This window comes from Dipodomys spectabilis, unplaced genomic scaffold (assembly GCF_019054845.1).
Source record: "Dipodomys spectabilis isolate Male_0828 unplaced genomic scaffold, ASM1905484v1 ptg000054l, whole genome shotgun sequence".
Taxonomy (NCBI): domain Eukaryota; kingdom Metazoa; phylum Chordata; class Mammalia; order Rodentia; family Heteromyidae; genus Dipodomys; species Dipodomys spectabilis.
The window spans coordinates 1,235,211-1,260,875 of NW_024870731.1; the positions used below are offsets into that span (position 1 = coordinate 1,235,211).

A 25,665-nucleotide genomic window follows, 5' to 3' on the forward strand; every position below is an offset into this window, starting at 1 on the left:
CATGAGGTCCTTAGCCTAGAACCTGAAGGGTTTTTCCGTAGGTGAAAGAATGATATCGTATCTGGGAAAGTGCAGAGGAACTTGCTGTGTTCTTTGGGGTTATGACTATTAGGAATAAAGACTCTTAAATCTAAGGTTACAACTCACCATAGGGCAAGGTTCAGATTTACCATTTTTCTCCAGTGGAATTAACGCTCACACTGAGAAATTAGCATAAGATCTAGTTTAGAACTAAGAAAACGAATAGAGCCTTCAGAAGTAAGTGTGAAACTATCCTGTAGAGCAAATTAAAATGTAGGGCTCTTGCAGAGGAAAACTCATGATAAAGATGAGTTTGCCAATCAGAAATGGTCCAGGCCCTTAGGAAATGAGTCACTGTTAAGGAGAGTCAGCAGATATTACAAATAGGAGAATTAGTGATCCAGGAGGTAGAGATGATAGAACACATGAAAGAGATGACTTTATTTAAAATTATTAGAAATAAAAGACCATAATGAAAGAACAGTTTACAAAATGAACACAGATTTGGGAAAGAACCAAATAAAACTTCTATAAAAGAAAATTATGGTCATTAAATTTAAAAAAGTAACCTCAATGGACAGGTTAAACAGCCAAGTAGATATAATGGAAGAGAAAACTATTGATTTTTTAAAGGAGATTGGGGGGAAATTGCTCAGACTACAGTATTGAGGGATAAAGAGATGGAAAATGAGAGGTTAAGATTCATGAACTTTAGAATGATAAAGTCCAGTCCAGTATACCTCTGCAAGCTTCCAGCAAGCTTCCAGAAAGAGGGAATGGAGGAGGGGCACTATAAGAAGATGTGCTGGCTGAATTCTTTCTGTCTCTTTCTTCTTTCTTTTCCTTCCTTTCTTCTTTTCTTCTTTCTTTTGTCTTTTTGTAATGAGTTTTTAGGTTCCAGAAGTACAACGGACCCCAACCAATATAGTAAAAATAAATTCATACCAAGACACATTTTAGGTCAACACTAGAAAATAAGGCAAGGCCACCTGAGCCAAGCATATGTTCAGACTGACAGATCATTTGTCAAAGCAGAATGTCTTCAAAATGTTCAGGAGGAAAACCACCATTGTAGACATCTGTCTCCATATGAAGTAATATTCATGGTTAGAAGTGAAATATGTGGTATGGTTTGAGTTTGACAGTGAGGTTGTTACCAGAGAGCTTTTAACATCACAGGGATGGTTTAGAATTTGGGAGATGAGACTTTTAGCAGGGGAACAAGTAGGTAGGCAATATTGGAATCTAAGATTCAGATTAGTGCTTGGAAATAGCTGAAGAGATGGGCAACAGGAGTGAGGAGCAACCCAACACCTAGATAATGATGCCCTCAAGTATCAAGACCTGAATGCTGTCCTTTATAGTCTGAATCTTATTGCCATCACTATGGGAAAATAGAACTTGGGATCTTGGCTCTCAGAGAGATAGAATAAATGCCTAAAGAAGAGGTTCTTCTAACTACTGTGAGGAAAAGCATTCACGTAGAGGAATAGGGGATAGCTCAGTGGAGAGTAACAGATAAAAATGTAGTCATTTGCACTTCTTAGCAACATGGTGTTTCTGGTTCTCACCAACCCTTGAAATTTGAAAATTACTTAAATTTAGTATCAAATTGTTATTGTTAGAAAGATGAAGGTCTTTTGTATCTCTAACTTGGCTGTTTTTTTGTGACAGTAAAAAGCATGACACTTAAGATGTGGTATTATTCATCTATGTAGATGGATATTTTGTAGCATTTTTAAAAAAATCTCATCTGTGATCCTCCTGTCTCAAGTCTCCTGAATGTTAGGATTACAAATGTATACCACCTGTCTAGCCACTTTGTATCAGTTGAAAATTTTAGCATTGTATCAGCTTCAAACACAGCCAGAGATGGGTTTCTCAGTTTCTTTTTAGCCTACCATTATTTTGAAAGATGATTACTCTGAAGATAGAATTTTCTCATAAATAGTATAGGCAGCAATGACAATTTTACTTAGAAGCCAAACTGTGTGGCCTGTGGATTGTCCCATGGATTGTATGTACCACATCAATGAGAGAGGAGACCTGGGGGCATGTTAACCTGTTTAACTTGACTTTCCTAGTCTTAGTAAGGAAACTGGTTTGCCTGGAGTCCTCAGACCCTGTACATGTTAGTCCACAGTAGGTCACCTTGACCAAAGTGATGGGGCTTTGGTAGTGGCTTATGTTGCACCCCAAGCTACTGTTCTTATATTATTAAAAAAGGAAGATGGAGAATTGTCTTAGTTGACGTCGAGGGAATTGCCTGAATGTATTAGGTGAAAAATAAGGTTACAGAATATTTCATATGGTATAATGGGATATTTTTACCAAGTACTTTTCATGTATTGGGGGAAGCATTTTGCTCAGGTCTTTGTCTCTCTGTCTTTCTTTCTTTCTTTGTCTGTGTTTTGTAGACTAGGAAGTTGAGACACAGAGAAGTTAGTATCATCCTCCTAATTAGGGGTAGAGCTGAGTTTCTTCAGTGCTGGCTGTTTTCAGAGCCCTCGTTCTTAGCACTATGTACGTGATAGCCCATTTTATGAAGCCTTCAGATATAGGCTTTCTTGGACATAGGATCATTTACATATATGCAAGAAGAAAGGTACTTGGAAACCATACAACATACTGATAGCAGCTGTGTCCTGGTGAGCAGAATTATGGGTGTTTTATGTCCTTCTTTGCTCTATTTTCTGATTTTCTGTAATGAACTTAAATTGCTTTTGAAACAAGTTACAATGTTAAGTCTTAGAGAAAAGTGTAAGGATTAAAGTAATGGGAATGTAATAATATTCAGTAAAAAGTGGATTAGAAATTACTGGGTTTGATAATATGATGCAGTGTGATTGAAGGAACAGGCCAGCTTAGTGTTTATCTCTGCACTATGAGGGGGAGGGTGTTCTTTGCTTTCTGAATACTCTTAAGTTTCAAACAATAAGTAGTTATAGCTTTCCTAAAATTGTAAAAGCAATGAAAATTTATCATGATTTGGCAGCCGTGGATTTTAGGAGAAATATAGTATGAAAGCAGTTGAATACATGAATGGAAATCTGTTGTTTCCCCCCCCACCCCTTCTATTTGAGGGAACTTAAATTATTGTTTTGTGCTATCTTTTGTAGAAAGGCATGCAGTATCTTAATGTTACAGGCTGTTTATAAGAACAAAAACTCCTTTGAAAGATGGATTGATAAATACATTTGTACCATTGATTTCTGGTTAGGGCTGTTTAATCTTTTTGATTCTGGTGTCAAATTCTCCCAATAACAATTCTAATATTGAATCCATTCCACTCAAATTTTTATGTGACTTGAAAAATGCAGTTGTAAATTAAAATTAGAAATGAATTTAAATTTAAAAATACATAAATTTAGTACTTAAAAGTTAAAATTAAGTGGGGCTGGGAAGGTGGCTCAGTGGTAGAGCACTTGCCTTGCATGCCTAAGGCTCTGGGTTCGATTCCTCAGCACCACATAAGCAAAAAGAAAAAAGCTGGAAGTGGCGCTGTGACTCAAGTGGTAGAGCACTAGCCTTGAGCTGAAGAGCTGAGGGACAGCGCCCAGGCCCAGAGTTCAGTCCCCACGACTGGACCCAAAAAATCAAAAAAAATCAAAAGTTAAAATTAAGCATACTAAATATAACAGAAACATAACTTAGGAAATAATACTGTGTGAATGCTAGTGTGTAGTCAATAATTCTGTGATACCTGGCTCACAAAAATGTGCTACTTTCTGGGAATGCACAGAGGTGCCCCTAGCCGTTTTTCACTTGAGATATCTTGGCTTGTATTTGTGGAGCTCTACAAGCCCCAGTACCAGTCCCTCCCCCCCTGCAAAAAAAAGAATATTCACAGCACGAATTTCAAATTTCAGTGATGGTTGGACATGTCAATGTAAAAATATCCATTCTACCAGCCAAATGTTTTCTTAAAATGTGACAGAATAATCCCACTTCTGTTCTTTGGGTTTGAGTTCAAGTACCAGCACACAAAAAAACCCTCTTAGACTAGTAGACATCTTCAAATTCCTGGGAGCACCAGTAGGCCTCTAGTCTTGGCACCTAAACTTAATATAGGATCTTCTTGCTCTAACTTCTTAATCTTCTAAGGGGGGAGGGATACAAGCCATTGGAAGTTTTGTAAAATTGGAATTATATCAACCTGCAAACCAAATTTGGGAGAATTGATTGGTAATAGTATCTGCCAACCAAATTAAAATTATAGTTTTTTGGGGTGGGGGGGACATATCAGTCAATTCTGTTGGTTCTGTTTCTTTGGAGAACTCTAATATTCTTTTAAAAGTCACAAATTTGTTGAAGCAAAGTTTAAAGCTTAAAAATGTGCTTATGAAAAATGTACTAAAAACTCCTACTTAAAAGAAATTTCAAAAGTATCTTTGTAAAAATCAAGATAGCTGGCACAGGTGATTTACACTTAAAATCTTAGCTACTCAGAAGGCTGAGATCTGAGGATTGTCACTTGAAGCCAGAAAGCCTAGGAGTGAATTCAGGGACTTGCTAGGCAAGTGCTCTTCCACTGAGCTAAACCCCCAACCCCTGAAATCCTTTCTCAGATACATACAAGTTTTGATCATATTTTGTCAGATTTATCTGATGACATATTTATTGTTAAATTTTCCTTTTTCTTTCTATTTTTGTTTTTGTGTCAGTAATGGGGCTTGAACTCAGGACTTGGGGTGCTATCCCTTAGCTTTTTCACTCATGACTTACACTCTGACACTTGAACCACACCTCTACTTCTGGCTTTTAGCTTGTTAATTGGAGGTAAGAATCTTCATAGACTTTTCTGCCCATGCTGGTCTTTATCTTTGAGCCATAATCCTTAGCTCCCACTGGCACCTACCTGACTAGTTGTCATTCTTGTCTTCTTTTTTTTTAAATTTCATTTTTATTTCTGCACTTACTGGGTGGGAGATGCTAAACTGAGCGCCTTGAATGATACTACTTGAGCAACAGACCTTTACTTCTGGTGTGTTTGAGGGTTAATTGGAACTAGGAATCTCATTGACTTTTCTGGCTGGCTTCAAATGGCAATCCTCAGACCTCAGCCTTCTGAGTAGCTAAGATATAGGTGTAAGCAACCTAGGTCAACTATTTTTATATTTTCCAAAGATACTTCTGAAATTTCTATTAAGTAGGAGTTTTCAGTACGTTTTTCACAAGCACATTTGTAAATTTTAAACTTTGCTTCAACAAATTTGTAACTTTTAAAAGAATATTAGAGCCGGGCGCTGGTGGCTCACGCCTGTAATCCTAGCTACTCAGGAGGCTGAGGATCGCGGTTCAAAGCCAGTCCGGGCAGGAGAAACCGTGAGACTCCTATCTCCAATAAACCACCAGAAAACCGGAAGTGGCACTGTAGCTCAAGTGGTAGAACCCTCGCCTTGAGCTGAAGAGCTGAGGGACAGCGCCCAGGCCCAGAGTTCAAGCACCATGGCCGACCAAAAAAAAAAAAAAGAAAGAATATTAGAGTTCTCCAAAGAAACAGAATCAACACAATTGCTGACATGTGCCAATAAGGTAAATACTTGGGGTGGGGGGAGAAGGGAGAGGACTGATCATATAGAGATTACTCTTATTTTGAAGACTTGAGAACCAGGATATCCTTTTGGGTACACTTCTTGTCTGAAGGCTTGTAAAAATAGAGTCAAAAGTCAGTAAAGAACTGATTTCTCAGCTTAAAGACAAGCAGAAGGAGATGATACCTTTTTTCTTTCTTTCTTTTTTTTTTTTTTTTGTCGGTCGTGGGGCTTGAACTCTGGGCCTGGGCACTGTCCCTCAGCTCTTCAGCTCAAGGAGAGTACTCTACCAATTGAGCCATAGCACCACTTCTGGCTTTTTCTGTTTATGCTTCATCTCAAGGCTCGTGTTCTATCACTTGAGCCATAGCACCACTTCTGGCTTGTTTTCTGTTTATGTGGTGCTAAGGAATCAAACTCAGGGCCCTCATGTATGGGAGGCAAGCACTCTACCACTGAGACTAAATCTCTCGATTTAAATGTTCAACTCATGCTCACGGAAACACGCAGAATAAGGTTGACCAAACATACCCCAGTCAAGCTGACATATGTAAATAATTATCAACACCTAGTATCTCCCCCCTATCCCTCCCCACCTGCTGGTCCTGGGGTTTGAACTATGGGCCTGGGCACTATCCTTTTTTTGGGGGGTGGGGGGTCCAGTCATGGGGCCTGAACTCTGGGCCTGGGCACACTGTCCCTCAGCTCTTCAGCTCAAGGCTAGTACTCTACCACTTGAGCCACAGCAGCACTTCCGATTTTCAGGTAGTTTATTGCAGATAAGAGTTCCACGGCTTTTCCCACCTGGGCTGGCTTTGAACCATGACCCTCAGATCTCAGCCTCCTGAGTAGCTAGGATTACAGGTGTGAGCTGCCGGCACCCGGCTTTGCTTTTGTTATTTTTTGAACAGGGTTTCACATTTATGGCTGTTGGCCTGGACTGTGTAACACTTTATTGGTTGAGATGAGATCTCCTGAATTTAAGAGATTAGCTTCAAACTTTGATCCTCTTGATATCCTTTCAAATACCAGAATTACAGATACAAATGACTACATCCAGTGATCTTGATGATTAAATGAAAGAATGCATGTATAGCTCTTAGTATCTGAAAAGTAGTATAAATTATGAATAACATGTTGAATAGTGATTTCAGTAAGTGAAATGGCTGGTTCATATGAAATATTCTCTTGATTTGGATAGTCACAGGGCTGTTTATTGCCTCAAACAATGACACATGGAAATGGGAATATATATACTTTCTTAGAAAGAAGTGACAACAGCCCAGTACCTGTGGCTCATGTCATAATCCTAGCTTCTCAGGATAGAGGCTTAAAGCCAGGCAGAACAGATAAAGCAACAAATCTAACAAGTTAACCAACAAAAAGCCAGAACCAGAGGTGTGTCTCAAGTGGCAGAGTGCTAACTATCAGTGGGAAAAGCAAAATGAGAACTTGAGGCCAGGCCTTCCAGCCTCAGTACTGACACCATGAATAAAAACTGAGTTAGATGCATGACTCAGTTGGAACAGTGCTAGACAATGAACGAAAGCATCAGGTACCAAGTTTGAGTCCCCATCTCAGACCAAAAACTAGTAAGGTACTTGATTATGGTATATACAGACAAAATAGACCACAAAGGTTTCAGAAGATGATGAATTGTAGATGTTAAGCACTTTTTGAGGAAAATTGAATGTTAACTCTAATGCAAATTTGTATTTCACTACTTTTTACTCATGATTACGTTGATTGTAGAAAAAGTGTTGGAGCAGCTTAAGAAAGGGAAATAATTTTTTAGGTAGCCTTGTAAAGTTTAGCAGTTTGAAGCTATTTATTTTGTGCATGTTAGATACAGAAAACACTTTGTTTAGAAACAGAAATTATGCATAAAACTCAGATTTTGTAATCAAACATCTTGGATTTTGTGTGTGAAAACATAGACTTCCTTATTTAGTTTTCACATTTTAGATTGATTTGTTACAAAGATAGTTTTGGTTTATCCTACTCTTTTCCATAAAACATTTTAATTGAGATGATATATTTCTTAATCTTTTCTGAATTTTCTTTTGCTTTATATATTAGTAAGTTATGGAATCAGTAAATGAGACTAAAGGGACAATCATTTTGACAATTGTAGATTATATTTGTATTTAATATGAAAATACATCTTAGGAGGTGGGCACTTATATCTCATGCCTATAATCCTAGCAACTCAGGAGGCTGAGACTAGAGGACTGAAGTTTGAAGACAGCTTGGGCAAAAAAAAAGAGCAGAAGTAGAGCTGTGGCTCAAGTAGTAGAACACTCTCCTTGAGCAAAAAAGCTCAGGGACAAAGCAGGTCACAGGTGGCTCTCGCCTGTAATCCTAGCTACTCAGGAAACTGAGATCTGAGGATCATAGTTCAAAGCCAGCCCAGGCAGGAAAGTCTGAGAGACTCTTAAATCCAATAAAACACCTGAAAACCGGAAGTGGTGCTGTGGCTCAAGTAGTAGAGCATTAGCCTTGAGCTGAAGAACTGAGGGACAGTTCTTCAATTGCTTGGTGGGAGGTTCGTGTTAATATCATTAGTGCAAATTTATTTAGTGAATAGTTATGAACTAAAGGAAATGTTGAGTATCTTTGGCAATTAACCTCAGTTTCATGAATAAAATCTGTATTTAGTTTTGCTTTAGGAAAAGGCACCTTTATGTGTTATTCTGATGTAACACAAATGGGATGTTTAGAAATACTTTTAGCCAGGCACAGTGGCTCAAAGCTGTAATCCTAGGTACCTGGAAGGCATAATTCAGGGGATTGTCATTTGAAGTCAGTTGGGCATAAAAGTTTCAAGATGCCATCTGAACCAATGCTGTCCCAGATACAGGGGAAGCACAGTGGTTGGGTACAGTGATGAGTGAAATGGCTCTCATCTCCAGTGACTCCAGGAATCACAACTAGGAGGATTTTAGTGAGAATATAAATTGAGATCCTACCTGAAAGTAACAATGGAAATAGGGGCAGGAGGCGAGGCTCAAGTGGTAGAGCAATTATCTAGTAAGCGAGCGACCCTGATTTCCGTTCCCAGTGTTATCCAAAAAAGAGAAATATTTGACAGAATTACTCGCTAATGGATGTGAAATATGACTAATTTTGCATCTTTACATGTTGATAAAGAAGTATCAGAATTCATCTATGACAATATCTTTGAAAGCAGTAATGATACTGACATCTAGAAAAAATCACAACCTCGGTAATTTGATGTAGTTTCATGGTATAATTGGGATAGTTTGTTAAATTTTACATGAAAATTTACTCTGTAGGTCTATTAAATAGTGGTGACATATTTACTGAAGTAAAATGTTAGGTATTCTCTGTCTCAAATCAACATCTCTGAGCATTTGCTAAGCAAAGGGCAGTAGATTAGGATTAATTTTAACAGTTCTAAGAACTTTATACAAATTCACTTTTCCCTGTAAGACTGTATATGCTTATATTAATAGGCCTAAGAAGGAGAATAATTATAAAGAAGTAGAGCATTAACTGGGCGCTGGTGACTCATGTATAATTCTGCATGCTCAGGAGGCAGAGATCTCAGGATCGCAGTTCAAAGTCAGCCCAGGCAGGAAAATCTATGAGACTCTTACCTCCAGTAAACCACCAGAAAACCGAAGTGGTGCTGAGGCTCTAGTGGTAGAGTACTCGCCTTGAGCTGAAGAGCTGAGAGATGGTGCCCAGGTCCAGAGTTCAAGCCCATGATGGACAGAAAAGAGCTCAGAGACAATGCCAGGCTCCGAGTTCAAGCCCCAGTATGGCAGGGGGAGGGGGATAAAGGAAGGGAGAGGGAGAGAAAGGGATGGAGGGGATTTGAGAGAGAGGGGAGAGAAAGAGAAGGGGAAAGGTGGGGGGAGAGGATAATTTTGTCCTGATTGAGTTTATAAGTTTAAAATGTTGGTCATTTATGGAGTACACCACATTAAATAAAATGGGTGATTAATTAAAGCATGGTGTATAACTTTTGGGAGTATAGCAGATTTTAAATAGAAGTTCAGGTTAAATTAACAAGGGGCTGGGTGCTGGTAGGTCATGCCTGTAATCTTAGCTACTCCTGGGGCTGAGATCTGAGCATTGTTGTTTGAAAGCCACCCGGGACAGTGAACCATCTGGGGCAGTAAAGTCTTGTGAGAGTCATCTCCAGTTAACCTCCAAAAAGCTGGAAATTGAGCTGTGGCTCAAGTGGTAGAGCACCATCCTTAAGCAAAATAGTTAAGGAAGAGCTCAAACCCCCAGTACTGGAATAAAAGCAAAACAGCAACAAAAATTAACAGGTGATCGATGTTTATTTAAGTACTTGATATGAAGTGAAAAAGCAGTGCAAATGGGGAGAAGAAAATTGAATTGCAGAAAGTATAGGGAAAGGAAAGATGATTTCTACTTTGATTAGTTTGGAATCTTGGGGAAAAAAACTGTTGGCTGGGCACCAGTGGTTCAAACCTGTAGTTCTAGCTACTCAGGAGGTTGAGATCTGAGGATCCACAGCCAGCCAGGGCAGGAAAGTCCATGAGACTCTTATCCCCAATTACACACCAGAAAACCAGAAGTGGTGTTGTGGCTTAAGTGGTAGAGTGCTTGCCTTGAGCTGAGGGACAGCGTCCAGGCCCTGAGTTCAAGCCCCACAACTAACAAAAAAACTGTTGAAACTTGTAATTTTTGGAAAAGATTCTTGATTCAGCTTAATAAAACATAATTATATGGAGAGTTACATATTGAGTTTCATTTAGTTTACAGAGAAGCGAAGAGAACTGAAGTTTGATGGTCATTTAACAAGGAACTTTCAGAGTCCTATGCATTTCTTATGGTTGATCGAAACCAGGTGAGTTAACTCCTTAGACAAAACAATTTGACAATGTTCCCTTACAACTAATTTCACAATTTTCAACAGTATATTTGATTATAAACATTTTCTTGGTAGAAAAGAAAAGATTTAGAGGGATGAACTAGTTGTTTTTGTGATGATTTCTTTTTCAAGTGTTCGGTTTGTTTTTTTTCTCTGATCAGTCCTATTTCATTCTCCTGGAGTGTGCTTGATAATATGTTTACCATCTAGAGTTGCTGATTATGTGATTGTAGCCATATTTCCTCTTTTGAAGATGGGTTACTTTTTCTTTAAATATTTTGCTGTTTCTAATTCACTCTAAAAAAGGAAATGATTGCAATTGTAAGAGGAATTAAGACTGTCTCAACTAGAATAAGGATGGATTCCTGACACAATTGGTTTGACAGATTAACTTTTTTTTGAGGGGGGTTCCAGTAGTGGGGCCTGAACTCACTCTGGGCTTGGGCACTGTCCCTTAGCTCTTCAGCTCAAGGCTAGTGCTCAACCACTTGAGCCACAGTGCCACTTCTGGCTTTTTTCTTTTTGCTTATGTGGTGCTGAGGAATCGAACCCAGGGCCTCAGGCATGCAAGGCAAGCGCTCTACCACTGAGCCACCTTCCCAGCCTATTATGTATGTCTTCATCTTGGCATGGTGGTGTGTGTCTGCAGTCTCTCAGAAGGCTGAGGCAGGAGACTTTGAGACTAGCCTGGACTGCATACAGCTAGACTAATCATGACTCAAAAAACCCCACAACTTTGCTATATTCTCATCTTTTCACTAGTTTCAATCAACTTAGAATTAGCACTCACCATTGACCCTACTGGCATCTTTTGTTACCAACATTGTTTACTTCTAATTGATCAGAGGTTACATTTTAAAAGGTTATGTTAGGTGTGGCGGTGCATTATTGAATCACTGCCTGGGCAAAAAATAGAAGACCTTGTTCAAAAACATAACAATAAAAAGAGTAGGAGGTACAGCTCAAGTGATAGAGCCACTTGCTTCAAAATTTCAAGGCTGGGTTCAAACTCTAGACTCCTATCCCTTTCCCAGAATGTTCTGGTCCAAGTGATTTTATAAAATTTGTTCAGTCTGATTTTTTACCCTCATTTCATTTTACATTGGTTCAATGTCTGCTGTCTTGACTAACCTTTCATTTCATCTCTTTGAAAAGATATCAGACTGTACCAGGCATTGGTGGCTCACAAGGGTAATCCTAGTTACTCAGGAGGCTTAGATTTGAGGATTACAGTTTGGAGCAACCAGGAAGAAAAATCCATGAGTCATCTTCAGTTAGCCAGCAAAAAGCTGAAAATGAGTGTGGGTCAGGTGGTAGAATGCAAGCCTGGAGCAGAGAAAGCTCAAGTTGAGATCTTAAAACACTGAGTTTAATCCCTAGTATTGATACACACGTGCATGCATACAAATCACATCTTGTATCTCTATTATTGGTTAAATATTTGGATTTTTTTTTTGTATTTCAGTATTTCTTACTCAAATTCATATTTTTTCTCTTTAGGTATTTATCTTTCTAGATATGCTGATCTATTACAAGCTAATCCTTTGGAAGCTGGGGCCATAGGTGATGTTGTTATTTTTAAAATAATGGAGGTAATTTTAATTTATATGTGTCAAAGATAGCATGTGATTTAAATTTTAAATTTTAGGAATTTAAGAGTTTAATTTCTGGACCGCGCAGCACGCGTGATGCCGCCGCCCGTTGTCAGGGTGGTGTGGCTGGGTCGGGCGCGGTAAACCGAGCTGCTGGCGCTGCAGGAGTCCTGGCTGCGGAGGCTGCAGGCCAAGCATCGAGGCTGGTGGCTCCTGCTCTGCGAGCCAGCGGGGCCCCGTGTATACATCCGGGATACGCGGCGGCCTGACTCCCGAGGAAACGGCGCAGCTGAGGGCTCTGGGCGCCGAGGTGCCCACGACAGACCGCGGCAGCCTGGCCACCTTCCACCGCCCGGGACAGCTGCTCTGCCACCCAGTGCTCGACCTGCGGCGCCTTGGCCTGCGCCTGCGCCCCCACGTGGCGGCGCTGGAGAAGTGTGCGGTGCGCCTGTGTGAGCTCCGGGGCCTGCGAGATGCCTGCGCGCCGCCCCCGCCCTACACTGGAGTCTGGTTGGGTCGAGAGCAAAATCTGCGCGATTGGTGTCCGCTGTGGAAGGCACATCACATCCCACGGCCTGGCGCTGAATTGCAACACGCACCATACATGGTTTGAACACATCGTGCCCTGTGGACTGTTTGGGACAGGTGTCACTTCCCTGACTAAGGAGCTCCAGCGGCAGGTCTCTGTGGATAAAGTAATGCCGCCTTTCCTCGAGGTCTTTAAGGAGACCTTTAAGTGCACTTTGGTCTCAGGGGACCCCACCTAAAAGGGATTCATACCGCCAGGGTAGTCTTGTCCTGGAAAGCAACCCAATCCAACTCCAGGTGTCAGAGTCCAGATTAAAGGACTGCTTGTCATTCTCTGACTATAAGACCAAGAGCACGATTATGAGCCATGAGCTATTGTTTCCTTATGTACGCTGATTTATTTATATCATCCCCACCTACCTCAGAGACATTAGATAGGGAAACACCATGAAAAGCAACATGCTATATAAGCATTGGTATGACTATCAGCACTCATTTTTCAGCTTAGAGGAACTCAGATGTCACATTCATTCTCTAATTGCTTTTCTTTTCTGTCCAAGACCAGGACTCAAACTCAGTATCTGACCCTTTTGCTCACTGGCCATTGCTCTACCATCTGAGCCATGCCTCCAGCCTCTTACTTTTTTCAGTGCTGTGTCTAATTGAGCAATTCTGGTCTCTAGTTCCTTTGACTTTGTGGGAATCAAATCTCTGAACTACCCAGTGAATGTGATGATATGGTTTTTCATTATCAGGAGAGCTGGGTTCATTTTGCAATAAAGGGAAAAGCCACTTCAAAGGTAGAGTCTCTAAACTTGGTAATTTACCTAAATTTTCTTAGCATTACCAGGTAGATCAGAAGCTACAAGAAAAACAGAATGATTTCTCACACTGGCCAAGCGCTGAGGTTTCCTTAGATGAGATGTCTAAGTCTAAGGTTGTGTATAATCATTTGCTATTTAACAAATCAAAGCTTATTGACAATAATAAACATTTATTGTTTGTAAAAAAAAAAGTTTAATTTCCAAGTCTTCAGGAGTGATGAAAAGTCTATACCTGTTAGAATATGAAACTATTTTTGAGCAGTTTACTTGCCATCTCTGATCTAAGCTAACCATACTTTTTTGTTTTCCAAAGAAAAGAATGACAGGTTAATATGTTCGTGATGTAATTTAGATGAGTGAAGTTTTTATTAATAAAGTTTCTGTTTATTTGTTAAAAATTAAGCTCATAGTGAAAAATCATGCTTGCATTGACACTCAATGAAGTTTGGTTTTTTTTTCTATTTTAGGGTAAAATAAAGAGCATATATGACCCCATGAGTATTAAAAGCTTGGAACCTATGTTAAATAAAAGTGCTTTGGACCCAGCAACAAAGCATGAATGTCATCTGTCAAAGAATGCCAGTAGAATTACATCCCTTTTGACTCACAGAGCCTATGAGCTTACTCAGGTAAGTGCCTGCATCCATTTTATTTTATTTTATTTTTTTTTTGGGTCCTGTCATGGGGCCTGAACTCTGGGCCTGGGCGCTGTCCCTCAGCTCTTCAGCTCAAGGCTAGCGCTCTACCACTTGAGCCACAGCGCCACTTCCGGCTATTTTCTTTTTGCTTATGTGGTGCTGAGGAATCGAACCCAGGGCCTCAGGCAAGCAAGGCAAGCGCTTTAACCACTGAGCCACCTTCTCAGCCCAACCTGCATCCATTTTAATGTTACAGCCTGTAATATCTATTTTGTTACTAAACCTTCAAAATATCTCCCTTTCAGTTTTCTCCTCTATTATATCAGTTTCTGGTTTTCTCAGTTAGATCCCAATCTTTCTTTTTTTCTTTTTTTTTTTAATAACAATTTATACATTTTTTTTGTCGGTTGTGGGGCCTGAACTCTGGGCCTGGGCACTGCCCCTTAGCTCTTCAGCTGTAGTCTAGCACTACCACTTGAGCCTCAACCTCATTTCTGGCATGTTCTGCTTATGTGATGCTGAGGAATGGAACCAAGGGCCTCATGCATGTAAGGTAAGCACTCTACCACTGAGCCACCTCCCCAGCCCAGATCCCAATCTTTCTTACTGAAGTTTGTTTAGTGTTTCCAGGATGGCTCAGAAATACAGTGGCCTCTGAAGCCTGGTTATATATAGACATTTTTGTTGTTGTTGTTGTTGTTGGTCATGGGGCCTGAACTCTGGGCCCTCAGCTCTTCAGCTCAAGGTGAGTGCTCTACCACTTGAGCCACAGTGCCACTTCCGGCTTTTTCTGCATATGTGGTGCCGAGGAATCGAACCCAGGGCCTCATGCATGCAAGCAAGCACTCTACTACTGAGCCACCTTCCCAGCCCTCAGATGTGTTTTTCTCTTGAAATGATATGCAAAATGGTAACTAGGATTGGTTTCATTTGTGTCCTTCGTAGTTTACTTTTGGGATCAAGTTGGCTTTTCTGGGCTGAGCTTGAGGCTTAGGCAATTCCATTTGTAATATTTTCATTAGGAAATATATTACACATCCTCTGTAGTCAACTTCTCAGAAGTAAACTTGAAATACCTAAAAGTAGCACCATGAACTCCAAGTAGATTATTATTATTTATCATCATAATAATGATTAATAATTGATGATTTGTGCTGATACTGGTTTGAACTCAGGGCCTTGCAATCTTCATTGTCTCTTTCCACTCCAAGCTAATGATCTACACTTGTGCCTCACGCCCAGACCTGGCTTTTTGCTTGTTAATTGAACATAAGAATCTATTGTGGGGTTGGGGGGTGTCTGTCTTGGCTAGCTTTGAACCAGAATCCTCAGGTCTCAGCTTACTGAATAGCTAGAGTTACAGGCTTGAGCCACTGATGCACAGTATAAGTATATATTACAAAATACATATAAAATACTAAATTTATTTTGGCTAAGTGGACATGTTTAGCTTAAAGCAATTTTCCCCCACAGGTACCTAAATAATTTTTCAAAAGGAAAAAGATAAATACAAGATTGCACTTTGTATCACTTACATATTCAAAGAAGTTAATTTTGTGTTCTCTTATTTTTAGTATTACTTTTATGAATATGGCTTTGATGAATTAAGGCGAAGACCAAGACACATTTGTCCATATGCAGTTGTATCTTTTACTTACAAAGATGACATACAAATTATCTTCATTGAGGTAAGAGTTAAAGAGTTTTAAGGTTGAGAAGAGATACATTTCACAACTCCTCCAGAATGATGTGAGCCTGTCATGTTGCCCCACCTTACCTGTTTACATTTTTCTTAAAATTAATTGGATATTTGATTGGCCATTTTGGCTGTAAAGGTTACATTGCAAGACAAAGCAAGGATAAAGAAACATTCAACCAAACAAAAAAAAAAGTACAATGATCTGTGAAAGACAGGTTGTTGAATATAGAAATAGATACTAAATTCTACTTACACTTCAATTGGTTCTTTGTCAGTTTTTGTTTATGTTTTTGTTTGTCGGTAGTGGGGCTTGAACTCTGGGCCTGGGTGCTGTCCCTCAGTTCATCAGCTCAAGGTGTACGCTCTACCACGTGAGCCACAGTGCCACTTTGGGTTTTTTGGTGGTTTATTGGAGATAAGAGTCTTGTGGACTTTCCTGCCTGGGCTGGCTTTGAACTATGATCCTCAGATCTAAGCCTCCTGAGAGGCTGAGAGCACCAGTGCCTGGCTCTTAGTCAGTTTTTAAAATTGATATTTTGTATATTAGCTTTCTTGAAAATTAAACTAAAACTAAATCATGTGCTAGTTGAAAGCCTAGTTATTGGGAGTTTTAAAAACTTCCGGGTGATTTTGATTTTAAGCCAATATTTAGTATCATTGGTGATATCTTACAAGCTCTAATATAAAGTGGCTAAAAACCAGTGAGCAAAGTTATCCACTTTCCTTCAATGTGGTGATCCCAAGCTATTTTTTTGTGGGGGCGGCGGGTCTGGTTGTGGTGCCTGAACTCTGGGCCTGGGTGCTGTCCCTCAGCTCTTCAGCTCAAGGCTACTGCTCTACCACTTGAGCCACAGTGCCACTTCTGGCTTTTTTCTTTTTGCTTACGTGGTGCTGAGGAATTGAACCCAGGGCCTCAGGCATGCAAGGCAAGCACTCTACCCCTGAGCCACCTTCCCAGCCCCCCTCCCAAGCTATTTTTTTGTTATTTTGTTTTGTGTGGTAATAAAGATTGAACTCAGGGCTTAGACAAATGCTCTACTACTTGAGCCCCTTTTTATGTTGGTTATTTATGAGGTAGGGTTTGGACTTCATGCCTAGACTAAAATTCTTCTACTTGTGCTTCCCACCAGCTGTTGTACTTCTACTGTAGCTAGGATAAGAGGTGTGAGCTGCCATCTCAGCCATTGATTGAGGTGGAAATTTGACAACTTGTTTTGAGAATTTTAGAACCAAGATCCCCTTTAGATCCCTCCTGGGTCTAAAGACATTTTAAGCTAGTGAAAAAGTAAATTTAGTGATAAAGGTGAAATAGCCAAAGGTCTGAGTTTTTATACGTATTGAAAATAGCTTAGGATATCTATTAATTTGGAAATAATTTTTTTATTGTTATTGTTGGTACTGGGGCTTGAGCTTAGGACCTATCTCACTTGGCTTTTTTCCACTCTAGTCTTTCACTACCGCTTGAACCACAACCTCCAGTTTGGGGTTTTTCCTGGCCAGTTGTTTACTTTGATTCTGGTCTGTAGCTCTACATATTATTATATCAGTCAAGTCAGATAGACCATCCATCCTGTACCTTGAATGTGTCATAGTCTTAGGACCCTGCATTTGTTGTCTCTTCTCTTTACTAATTAATCTGCTGTTTTCTTCTATTCCTGCAAGTCACTTCTTGAGATATTTTTTGTTTTAGTTTTGTCGGTTGTGGGCCTGAACTCTGGGCCTGGGCACTATTTAGCTGTTTTGCTCAAGGCTGGTGCTCTACCAATTGAGCCACAGTTCCACTTCTAGCTTTTTTGTGGTTCATTGGAGATAAGAGTATCACAGGGGCTGGGAAGGTGGCTCAGTGGTAGAGCGCTTGCCTTGCAAGCGTGAGGCCCTGGGTTCGATTCCTCAGCACCACATAAGCAAAAAGAAAAAAGCCGGAAGTGGCACTGTGGCTCAAGTGGTAGAGTGCTAGCCTTGAGCTAAAGAGCTGAGGGACAGCGCCCAGGCCCAGAGTTCAGGCCCCACGACCGGAAAAAAAAAAAAAAAAAAAGAGTATCACAGACTTGTCTACCCAGGCTGGCGTCAACTTTTTTTTTTTGGGGGGTGAGGGGGGAGTCCGGTCCTGGGGCCTGAAATCTGGGCCTGGGCACTGTCCCTCAGCTCAAGGCTAGCGCTCTACCACTTGAGCCACATCGCCACTTCTGGCTTTTTTTTCTTTTTGCTTATGTGGTGCTGAGGAATGGAACCCAGGGCCTCATGCATGCAAGGCAAGCGCTTTACAACTGGGCCACCTTCCCAGCCCCCCAGGCTGGCTTCAAACTGAGATATAAAATCCTTAGATATCAGCCTCCTGAGTAGCTAACATTATAGTTATTAGCACACAACTTTTTTAGGTTTTTTTGTTTTTTGGTTCGTCGTGGGCCTGAACTCTGGCCCTAGGCGCTGTCCCTGAGCTCTTCAGCTCAAGGCTAGCGCTCTACCACTTGAGCCCCAGTGCCACTTCCCAGCTTTTTCTGCATATGTGGTGCTGAGGAATTGAACCCTGGGCCTTAAACATGTAAAGCAAGCACTCTACTACTGAGCCACCTTCCCAGCCCCTTGATTTTCTTTTTTAAAGGTTTTAAATCTCTTATAATTTGTCCCATTTTTTCTGCATAGTACTTAAAACCGTCACCATCTGATAACTCTACTTGTTTAATGTATGCCTTTGTCATTAATTTATAAACTATCTGAAATCAAGTAATTTGTTTATCCTTACAAATCTGTTAGCTAAAATTATGGGTAAATAGTGGGAACTTATAGAGTATATCCCCTTATAAAAAAAAAATGAGGGGCTGGGAAGGTGGCTCAGTGGTAGAGTGCTTGCCTCGCATGCATGAGGCCCTGGGTTCATTCCTCAGCAACACATAAGCAGAAAAGACTGGAAGTGGCACTGTGGCTTAAGTGGTAGAGCATTAGCCTTGAGCTGAAGAGCTCAGGGACAGAGCCAAGGCCTAGAGTTCAAGCCCCACGACCAACAACAACAAAAAAATGAAAACACTGCTGTCTTTTGAATAGTCATTAGATTTGGGAATCAGTGTCCTCTCTTGTGTTCTCTCCAGCCTTGAATCCTCTTCCTCACTCGTACTGACATTACTCTGGCCTGGATTACAGTAGGTAAATGAGGCCTCTGAATATTTTATCTTTACATCTTACCCCAGAGCACAGGATATTTTTTTTTCTTTTGGTCCGGTCGCGAGGCCTGAACTCGGCCTGGGCGCTGTCCCTCAGCTCTTCAGCTCAAGGCTAGCGCTCTACCACTTGAGCCACAGTGCCACTCCGGCTTTTTTGTTTTTTTGCTTATGTGGTGCTGAGGAATTGAACCCAGGACCTCAGGCATGCAAGGCAAGGGCTCTACCACTGAGCCACCTTCCCAGCCCACACAGGATTTTTTTATTTGTCTTTTACCACCTTGTCTTAGCACTAAACCTGTGGTTTAGTGTCCGCTCTTCTTCATATGCCCATGAGAATGAGGCATTGTTCCACTTGAATATTCAAAACAGTATTATTTATCTTTTATATCATTTATTTTGTTTGTATATTTATATTTGTCGTATGGACAAAATATCCTCTCAATTAGATGTATAGGTTAAACACAGATTTTTTTTTTGGAGGGTGGGGTCTGGTTGTGGGGCCTGAACTCTGGGCCTGGGCGCTGTCCCTCAGCTCTTCAGCTTAAGGCTAGCGCTCTACCACTTGAGCCACAGTGCCACTTCCAGCTTTTTTCTTTTTGCTTATGTGGTGTTGAGGAATCGAACCCAGGGCCTCATGCATACAAGGCAAGTGCTCTACCACTGAGCCACCTTCCCAGCCCTTGCTTTTTCTTTTTTGTGGTACTGGAGTTTGTTTGTTTTTTGTCGGTCGTGGGGCTTGAACTCTGGCCCTGGGCGCTGTCCCTCAGCTCTTCAGCTCAAGGCGAGCGCTTACCACTTGAGCTACAGCGCCACTTCCGGTTTTCTGGTGGTTTATTGGAGATAGAAGTCTCACGATCTTTCCTGCCGGGGCTGGCTTTGAACCGCAATCCTCAGATCTCAGCCTCCTGAGTAGCTAGGATTTCAGGTGTGAGCCACCAGCGCCCGGCTGGTACTGGAGTTTTGAACTCAATGGCTAGTGCTTGGTAGGCAGTGATTTACCTGCTGAGCCTTATCTCAGCATTTTAGTTTTTTGTTTTCCAGATACTTATTTTTCCTTTTAGATTTTTTTTTTTCATCACAAAGTGCCTTGGGTTTTTGTCCAGACTGGCTTAGACCACAATCCTCTTATGTATGCTTCCTGAGTAGTCACAGGATACTGTCCCCCTGCTCAGCTTCTTTTGAGAAAGGATCTTGTCAATGTTTTTACTAGACTGGCCTTAAACCAGTATCTGGAGGGGCTGGGAAGGTGGCTCAGTGGTAGAGCACTTGCCTTGCATGCATGAGGCCCTGGGTTCGATTCCTCAGCACCACATAAGCAAAAAGAAAAAAAAAAAAGCAGGAACTAGCACTGTGCCTCAAGTGGTAGAGTGCTGGCCTTGAGCTGAAGAGCTGAGGGACAGTGCCCAGGTCCAGAGTTCAGGCCCCACGACCCGACCCCAAAAAAAAAGAAACAGTATCTGGAGTTAAAGGTATGAGCCACTTCTCCCAAGATAGGCAAAGCTTTCTAAACTTGTTTTTACTTAACACTATAAACTTTTAACTTGGTTGTCCATGCTTATTAGAAGCTCTGATTGACAGCATTAGTTGTTTTGGTTAAAAACCTAAATAACCTGTGTTTCGACAGTCTTAGTGATATAAATATTCTTGTAAAAATATTTGAAAACTATTCTACTTTATTCTTAAGATGCTTTGAGGCTGGGTGCTAGTGGTTGAGACCTGTAATCCTAGTTAGTAAGGAAGCTGATATCTGAGGGTCACGGTTCAAAGTCAGCCCAGGCAGGAAAGTCCATGATACTCTTTTCTTTTTTTTTCGTTGATCGTGGGGCTTGAACTCGGCTTGGGCACTGTCCCTGGGCTCTTCAGCTCAAGGTGAGCACTCTACCGCTTGAGCCACAGCACTACTTCCGATTGTCTAGTGGTTTATTGGAGATAAGAGTCTCACTGACTTTTCTGCCCGAGCTGGCTTTGAACCGAGATCCTCAGATCTCAGCCGCCTTAGTAGCTAGGATTACAGGCCTGAGCCACCAACAACGAGCTCCACCATACTCTTATCTCTAGTCATCCACCAGAAAACTGAAGTGGTGCTATGGCTCAAAGTGTTAAAGTGCTTGCCTTGAGCTGAAGAGCTGAGGAACAATGTCCAGGCCCAGAGTTCAAACCCCACAATTGACCAGAAAAAGAAAATGTTTGAATTCATGTATGTATAAATTATTGCTATGTCTTCATTAGAGTGAAAATTGTGTTTTTCAATTTTGAACACAATATTTATTATACAAATATGCCTAAATATATAAACATTTTATATTTACATAATTCTTGCTATATATATATCTATACATTTTAAGTATATTCCAATATTTATATAGATCTAACTATCACCAGGTAAATTTGCTGATTTAGAGAGGTTTTAATGGACTAATTTCTGTTAACGGATTTTTTTTTATTTTTTTATTTTTTTTTAATTATTTATTTATTGTGTATGTGGTACTGAGGACTTGAACCCAAGACCTCACGCATGCTAGGCAAACACTCTACCATTGAGCCGCCTTCCCATCCCCCCGGATTTTTTTTTTTAAAGAAAATACCTCCTTTATTTTTTATTTAATTTTTTTGTGCCAATATTTGGATTGATCTCAGGGCCTAGTGTTCTCACTCAAGGCTGGTGCTCTACCATTTGAGCTGTAGGTTTGCTAGCTTTTTGGTGATCAATTTTAAATAAGTCTCAAGGACTTAACTGCCCAGGCTGGCTTCTGACCTCAATCCTCAGGTCTCATCCTCCTAAGTATAGCAAAGATTACAGGGGTGAGGCATTGGTACTGGCATTTTTATCCCTACCTGCCTTAAGTTTGTATAAATATGGTAATAGGAGGAAAGGTGTGTGTGTGTGTGTGTGTGTGTGTGTGTGTGTGTGTGTGTGTGTGTGTGTGTGTGTGTGTGTGTGTGTGTGTGTGTGTGTGTGTGTGTGTGTGTGTGTGTGTGTGTGTGTGTGTGTGTGTACTGGGGCTTGACCTAAGGACCCACGTGTTGTGTCTCAGTTTTTTTGCTCAAGGCTAGCACTCAGCCATTTGAATCACAGTTCCATTTCCAGGTTTTGGGTGGTAAATTGGAAGTAAACATCTCATGTAAGTACTTATTTTTCTTTATAAATAGTCTTTGGTTTACTTTAATGAGTAATTACAAATTAATTTGTTCTTTCTGCTTTTATTTTCTTGTGCAATATACCATAAAAAGTAGCACGCTGGGATGTAGCTCAGTGACAAAGTGCTTGCCTAGTAAGTGCAATGTCCTGGGTTTGATCCCCAGTACCAAAAAAGAGACAAGATAAAATAACCAGCAAAAAACTGGGCTGTAGATATATCCCAATTGATGCGAATGCCAGACAAACAAGAAAGCTGAGCAAGCACAAGGTCCTGAGTTCAAATTCCGGTACAACTAAAAAAACAAAAAAGCTCTCAAAGCATAATGTTTAGAATCCAAAGCCATTATAATTCATAAAGTCACGAAATAAATGTTTAAGCTGGGTTTCAGTTGCTCATACCTGTAATCCTAGCTACTTAGGAGGCTGAGATTTGAGCATTGTGGTTTATAGCCAGCCCAGGGAGGAAAGTCTATGAGATTCTTATCTCTAATAAATTACTCAGAAAAAGCAGGAAGTGGCACTGTGGTTCAAGTGTAGAGTGCTAGCCTTGAGCACAAAGAGGCTCAGGGACACAGCCCAGGCCCTGAGTTCAAGCCCCAGGACTGGCAAAACAAAAAAACAAAAATAGCACTTAGGACCTAGCGCCGTTGGCAATACTTGCTATTCAGGAAACTGAGATCTGAGGATTGTTGTTTGAAGCGGTCCTGGGCAGGAAAGGCTGTGACTCTTATCTCCAATTAACTACCAAGAAGCTGGAAGTAGAGGTGTGGCTCAAATGGTGGAATGTTAACCATTAGCAAAAATGCTTAGAGACAGCACTCAGTCTGGGGCTTAACGTAGACCAGTTGCCCTGTGTTCATAAGGCTATGAATTTGATCTCCAGAATTGCAAACAAACAAAAACAAATAACACTTATATTAAGGTCCTGAATGTTAACTTTCATGTTGTTGCCAATCAATAATTTCTTTTTCTTTTTAAAAATTTGTTTGTAGATCTAACAGCTTTAATGCAGATAGAAACATAGGTAAGAGTTTTCTTTTTTTAGTTTTATAAGTTAAAACAAGTTTCAATAGTGAAAGATGAATAAATGTTTTTATTTTTGTAATGAATAAAAATCTGAAAGTATGAAAAAGCAAGTAAGTCCATGTTATAAGATCAACATTTTGTCATCATGTATGCATAAGTGTCTTTTTAAGAAGAGGTACTCTAATTGAAAAAAATGACAAAAGTATTTGAAACACATAATTTTATTTTTAAAGATAAAAATAGATTACATTGCTCAGACTTAACGCTCCACTTGTATTTTTTAAATAGTTCAGGTTGTCTTCATACTATTGGAAGCCTCAGCCTCCCTAGTGTTTGAACATTATAAGTATGGGCTACCATGCCTGGCTTACTTGCGTTTTAAAATTATTAAAGTCAAGCCGGGTGCCGGTGGCTCACACCTGTAGTCCTAGCTACTCAGGAGGCTGAGATCTGAGGATCGCGGTTCAAAGCCAGCCCAGGCAGGAAAGATGGTGAAACTCTTATCTCCAATAAACCGCTAGAAAACCGGAAGTGGTGCTGTGGCTCAAGCGGTAGAGTGCTCGCCTTGAACTGAAGAAGCACAAGGACAGCGTCCAAGCCCAGAGTTCAAGCCCCATGACAAAAAAAAAAAAAAAAAAAAGTATTCATTTATTTATTTTATTATTATTTTTTTTTTTGGTCCGTCATGGGGCTTGAATTCTGGGCCTGGGCACTGTCCCTCAGCTCTTCAGCTCAAGGCAAGCAGTCTACCACTTGAGCTACAGCGCCACTTCCAAAAAAAAAAAAATTATTAAACTCAGCAGAGACTTTGTATTTACTAAAGGTAAAAATGAGTTACAAGCAACATTGACATCTTAAAATTCTTCATAACAAAAATGAGCAAATAGGTGACATTGTGGGCATAAAGAAAAAGGTACTTGAAGCTAAAATCTCAATATTTGGATTTTTCCAAAATGGAAAGTTACCTCTGTGTTTTTCAACTTAAACCTTATTTCTAGGTACTTTCTAGTAAATATGTATTTCTCATTTCTAGTAATTACATACTTCTCTGGCTCAAGCAATGATCTCCTCATTCTTTTTGTTTAGATAAATGTAACTACACTTTATGGAAAGGACAGCTTTTAAATAAAGGAAAGCTTCTGTGCTAGATTTCTTTGAGGTCATCCACGCAGGCATTTTTGCCTATTAAGCTGTAAGTATGGAACATTAAATAGCAATTCACTAATGCAGTTCTCTCAGTTTCTTTAGCTTTTTATATTTTTTTCACACTTACATTTTACTTTGTTCCCTAAGAAATGAGTATGAGTAGCTAGGATTACAGGTATGAGCCACGTGCCCAGCTGAAAGATAATTTTTGAAAGTTTTATCCTGATTATATAGATTGTTTTTCACTCGATGTTTTATATCTAGTAGACATAAAAGTTAACTAGTTTGTTACTGAGGGCTGAGGATTTAGCACAGTGGTAGAACGAAAATTCTGGGTTTGATTCTCTAGCACTTCAAAAAAGAAATGAAAGTTTATACTTTAATTATTTTAAATAAAAATCATAGCTTTTATTGTTTGTGGTTAGTAAAATTGACGTAGGATTAACTTCTGGCTTAAGGGTATGGAAGGTGGGCAGTGTTGCTACAAATCTATTTACCTATATATAGGTATCTGAACATTCTATATCAAGTACTCTTTACAATAAAGCAAGTAAGTTATTAATGAATATACTCTTCTATTTTCTACCAAGTGTATATATTTGTCTGATGAAGGGGAGAAGAAAGTGGGGGAGAGAGGGAGGGAAGGAAGAAGAGGGAGAGGCATAACGTTATTAGAATTTACAGTTCAGGCATGGCAACATGTTATTTATTTTCTTTCAGTCCTGAGAAGTTAGATGTTGAAACAGTTATGAGTATTGATCATCTGAAGCAGAAAATTCCTCCAGCATTGTTTTATAAGGAAACCTACTTAGGTCCCAATGAAGGTAATTTAATTTTTTAAAAAATTTTATCGGGTGGGGGAGGAGACAGGGGGGAAGGAGGAGGCAACAATGCTTGATAAAAATTGTACTCATTATGTTTCCCATGTAATTGTAACCCCTCTATACAGTATTTTCACAATAAAAAAAATTATCAGAAGAACTTGATTTGGATATTTACCATGTTATTTTTTTCTTACCAGTTTTGAAGAATGGGATATATTGTAACCTTTATGAAGTTGTAGAAAAGCCAAGAATTGGAAATAACTTGGAAAGTTTACTGCAAAAACTGGAGAAAGAAAAACTTGTGAGTGATAGCTGTTTGAATATTCTTTTCTCTTTTCTCAAAATTATCTGTGATCATATTGAAACCGGGTTTTTAGACCTCATGCCCAAAGTCCAGAAGTCGCGGGTTTGGTCTGGCCATTTGCCTCCATATGCCAAAGAAAAATGGCAAAGGACAGAGATAGGAGGTTTATTATATTGCAGCCATGGGAAGATGACACTTCCATACACCTTTAGTCTCTTCAGATGTATAGAGACATTGGCTTCACTTTAAATAAGTGATGGGAAAAAGGTATTCACATAGGTAAAAAGTCCCAAGTCACAGGTATTGCCTTGTTGACCATTATTAGCTCAGTCTTCATCGCTAGAAAAATTCCAGGAAAGTTA

General features: G+C 40.1%; 1 protein-coding gene and 1 pseudogene across 1 annotated transcript in view; both read left to right on the top strand.

The window, feature by feature from the left end:
• Positions 1-25,665, top strand: part of LOC122108059 (protein TASOR-like) — a 139,217-nt gene that overhangs the window by 89,492 nt on the left and 24,060 nt on the right. The window contains exons 6-11 of the mRNA XM_042680035.1: positions 13,837-13,998; positions 15,582-15,695; positions 22,996-23,027; positions 24,116-24,221; positions 24,896-24,999; positions 25,197-25,300. Of these exons, the coding sequence (XP_042535969.1) occupies positions 13,837-13,998; positions 15,582-15,695; positions 22,996-23,001 (282 nt within the window). The 3' untranslated portion in view covers positions 23,002-23,027; positions 24,116-24,221; positions 24,896-24,999; positions 25,197-25,300. The remainder of the gene's footprint in view (positions 1-13,836; positions 13,999-15,581; positions 15,696-22,995; positions 23,028-24,115; positions 24,222-24,895; positions 25,000-25,196; positions 25,301-25,665) is intronic.
• On the top strand, positions 12,114-12,894 carry LOC122108066 (annotated as a pseudogene).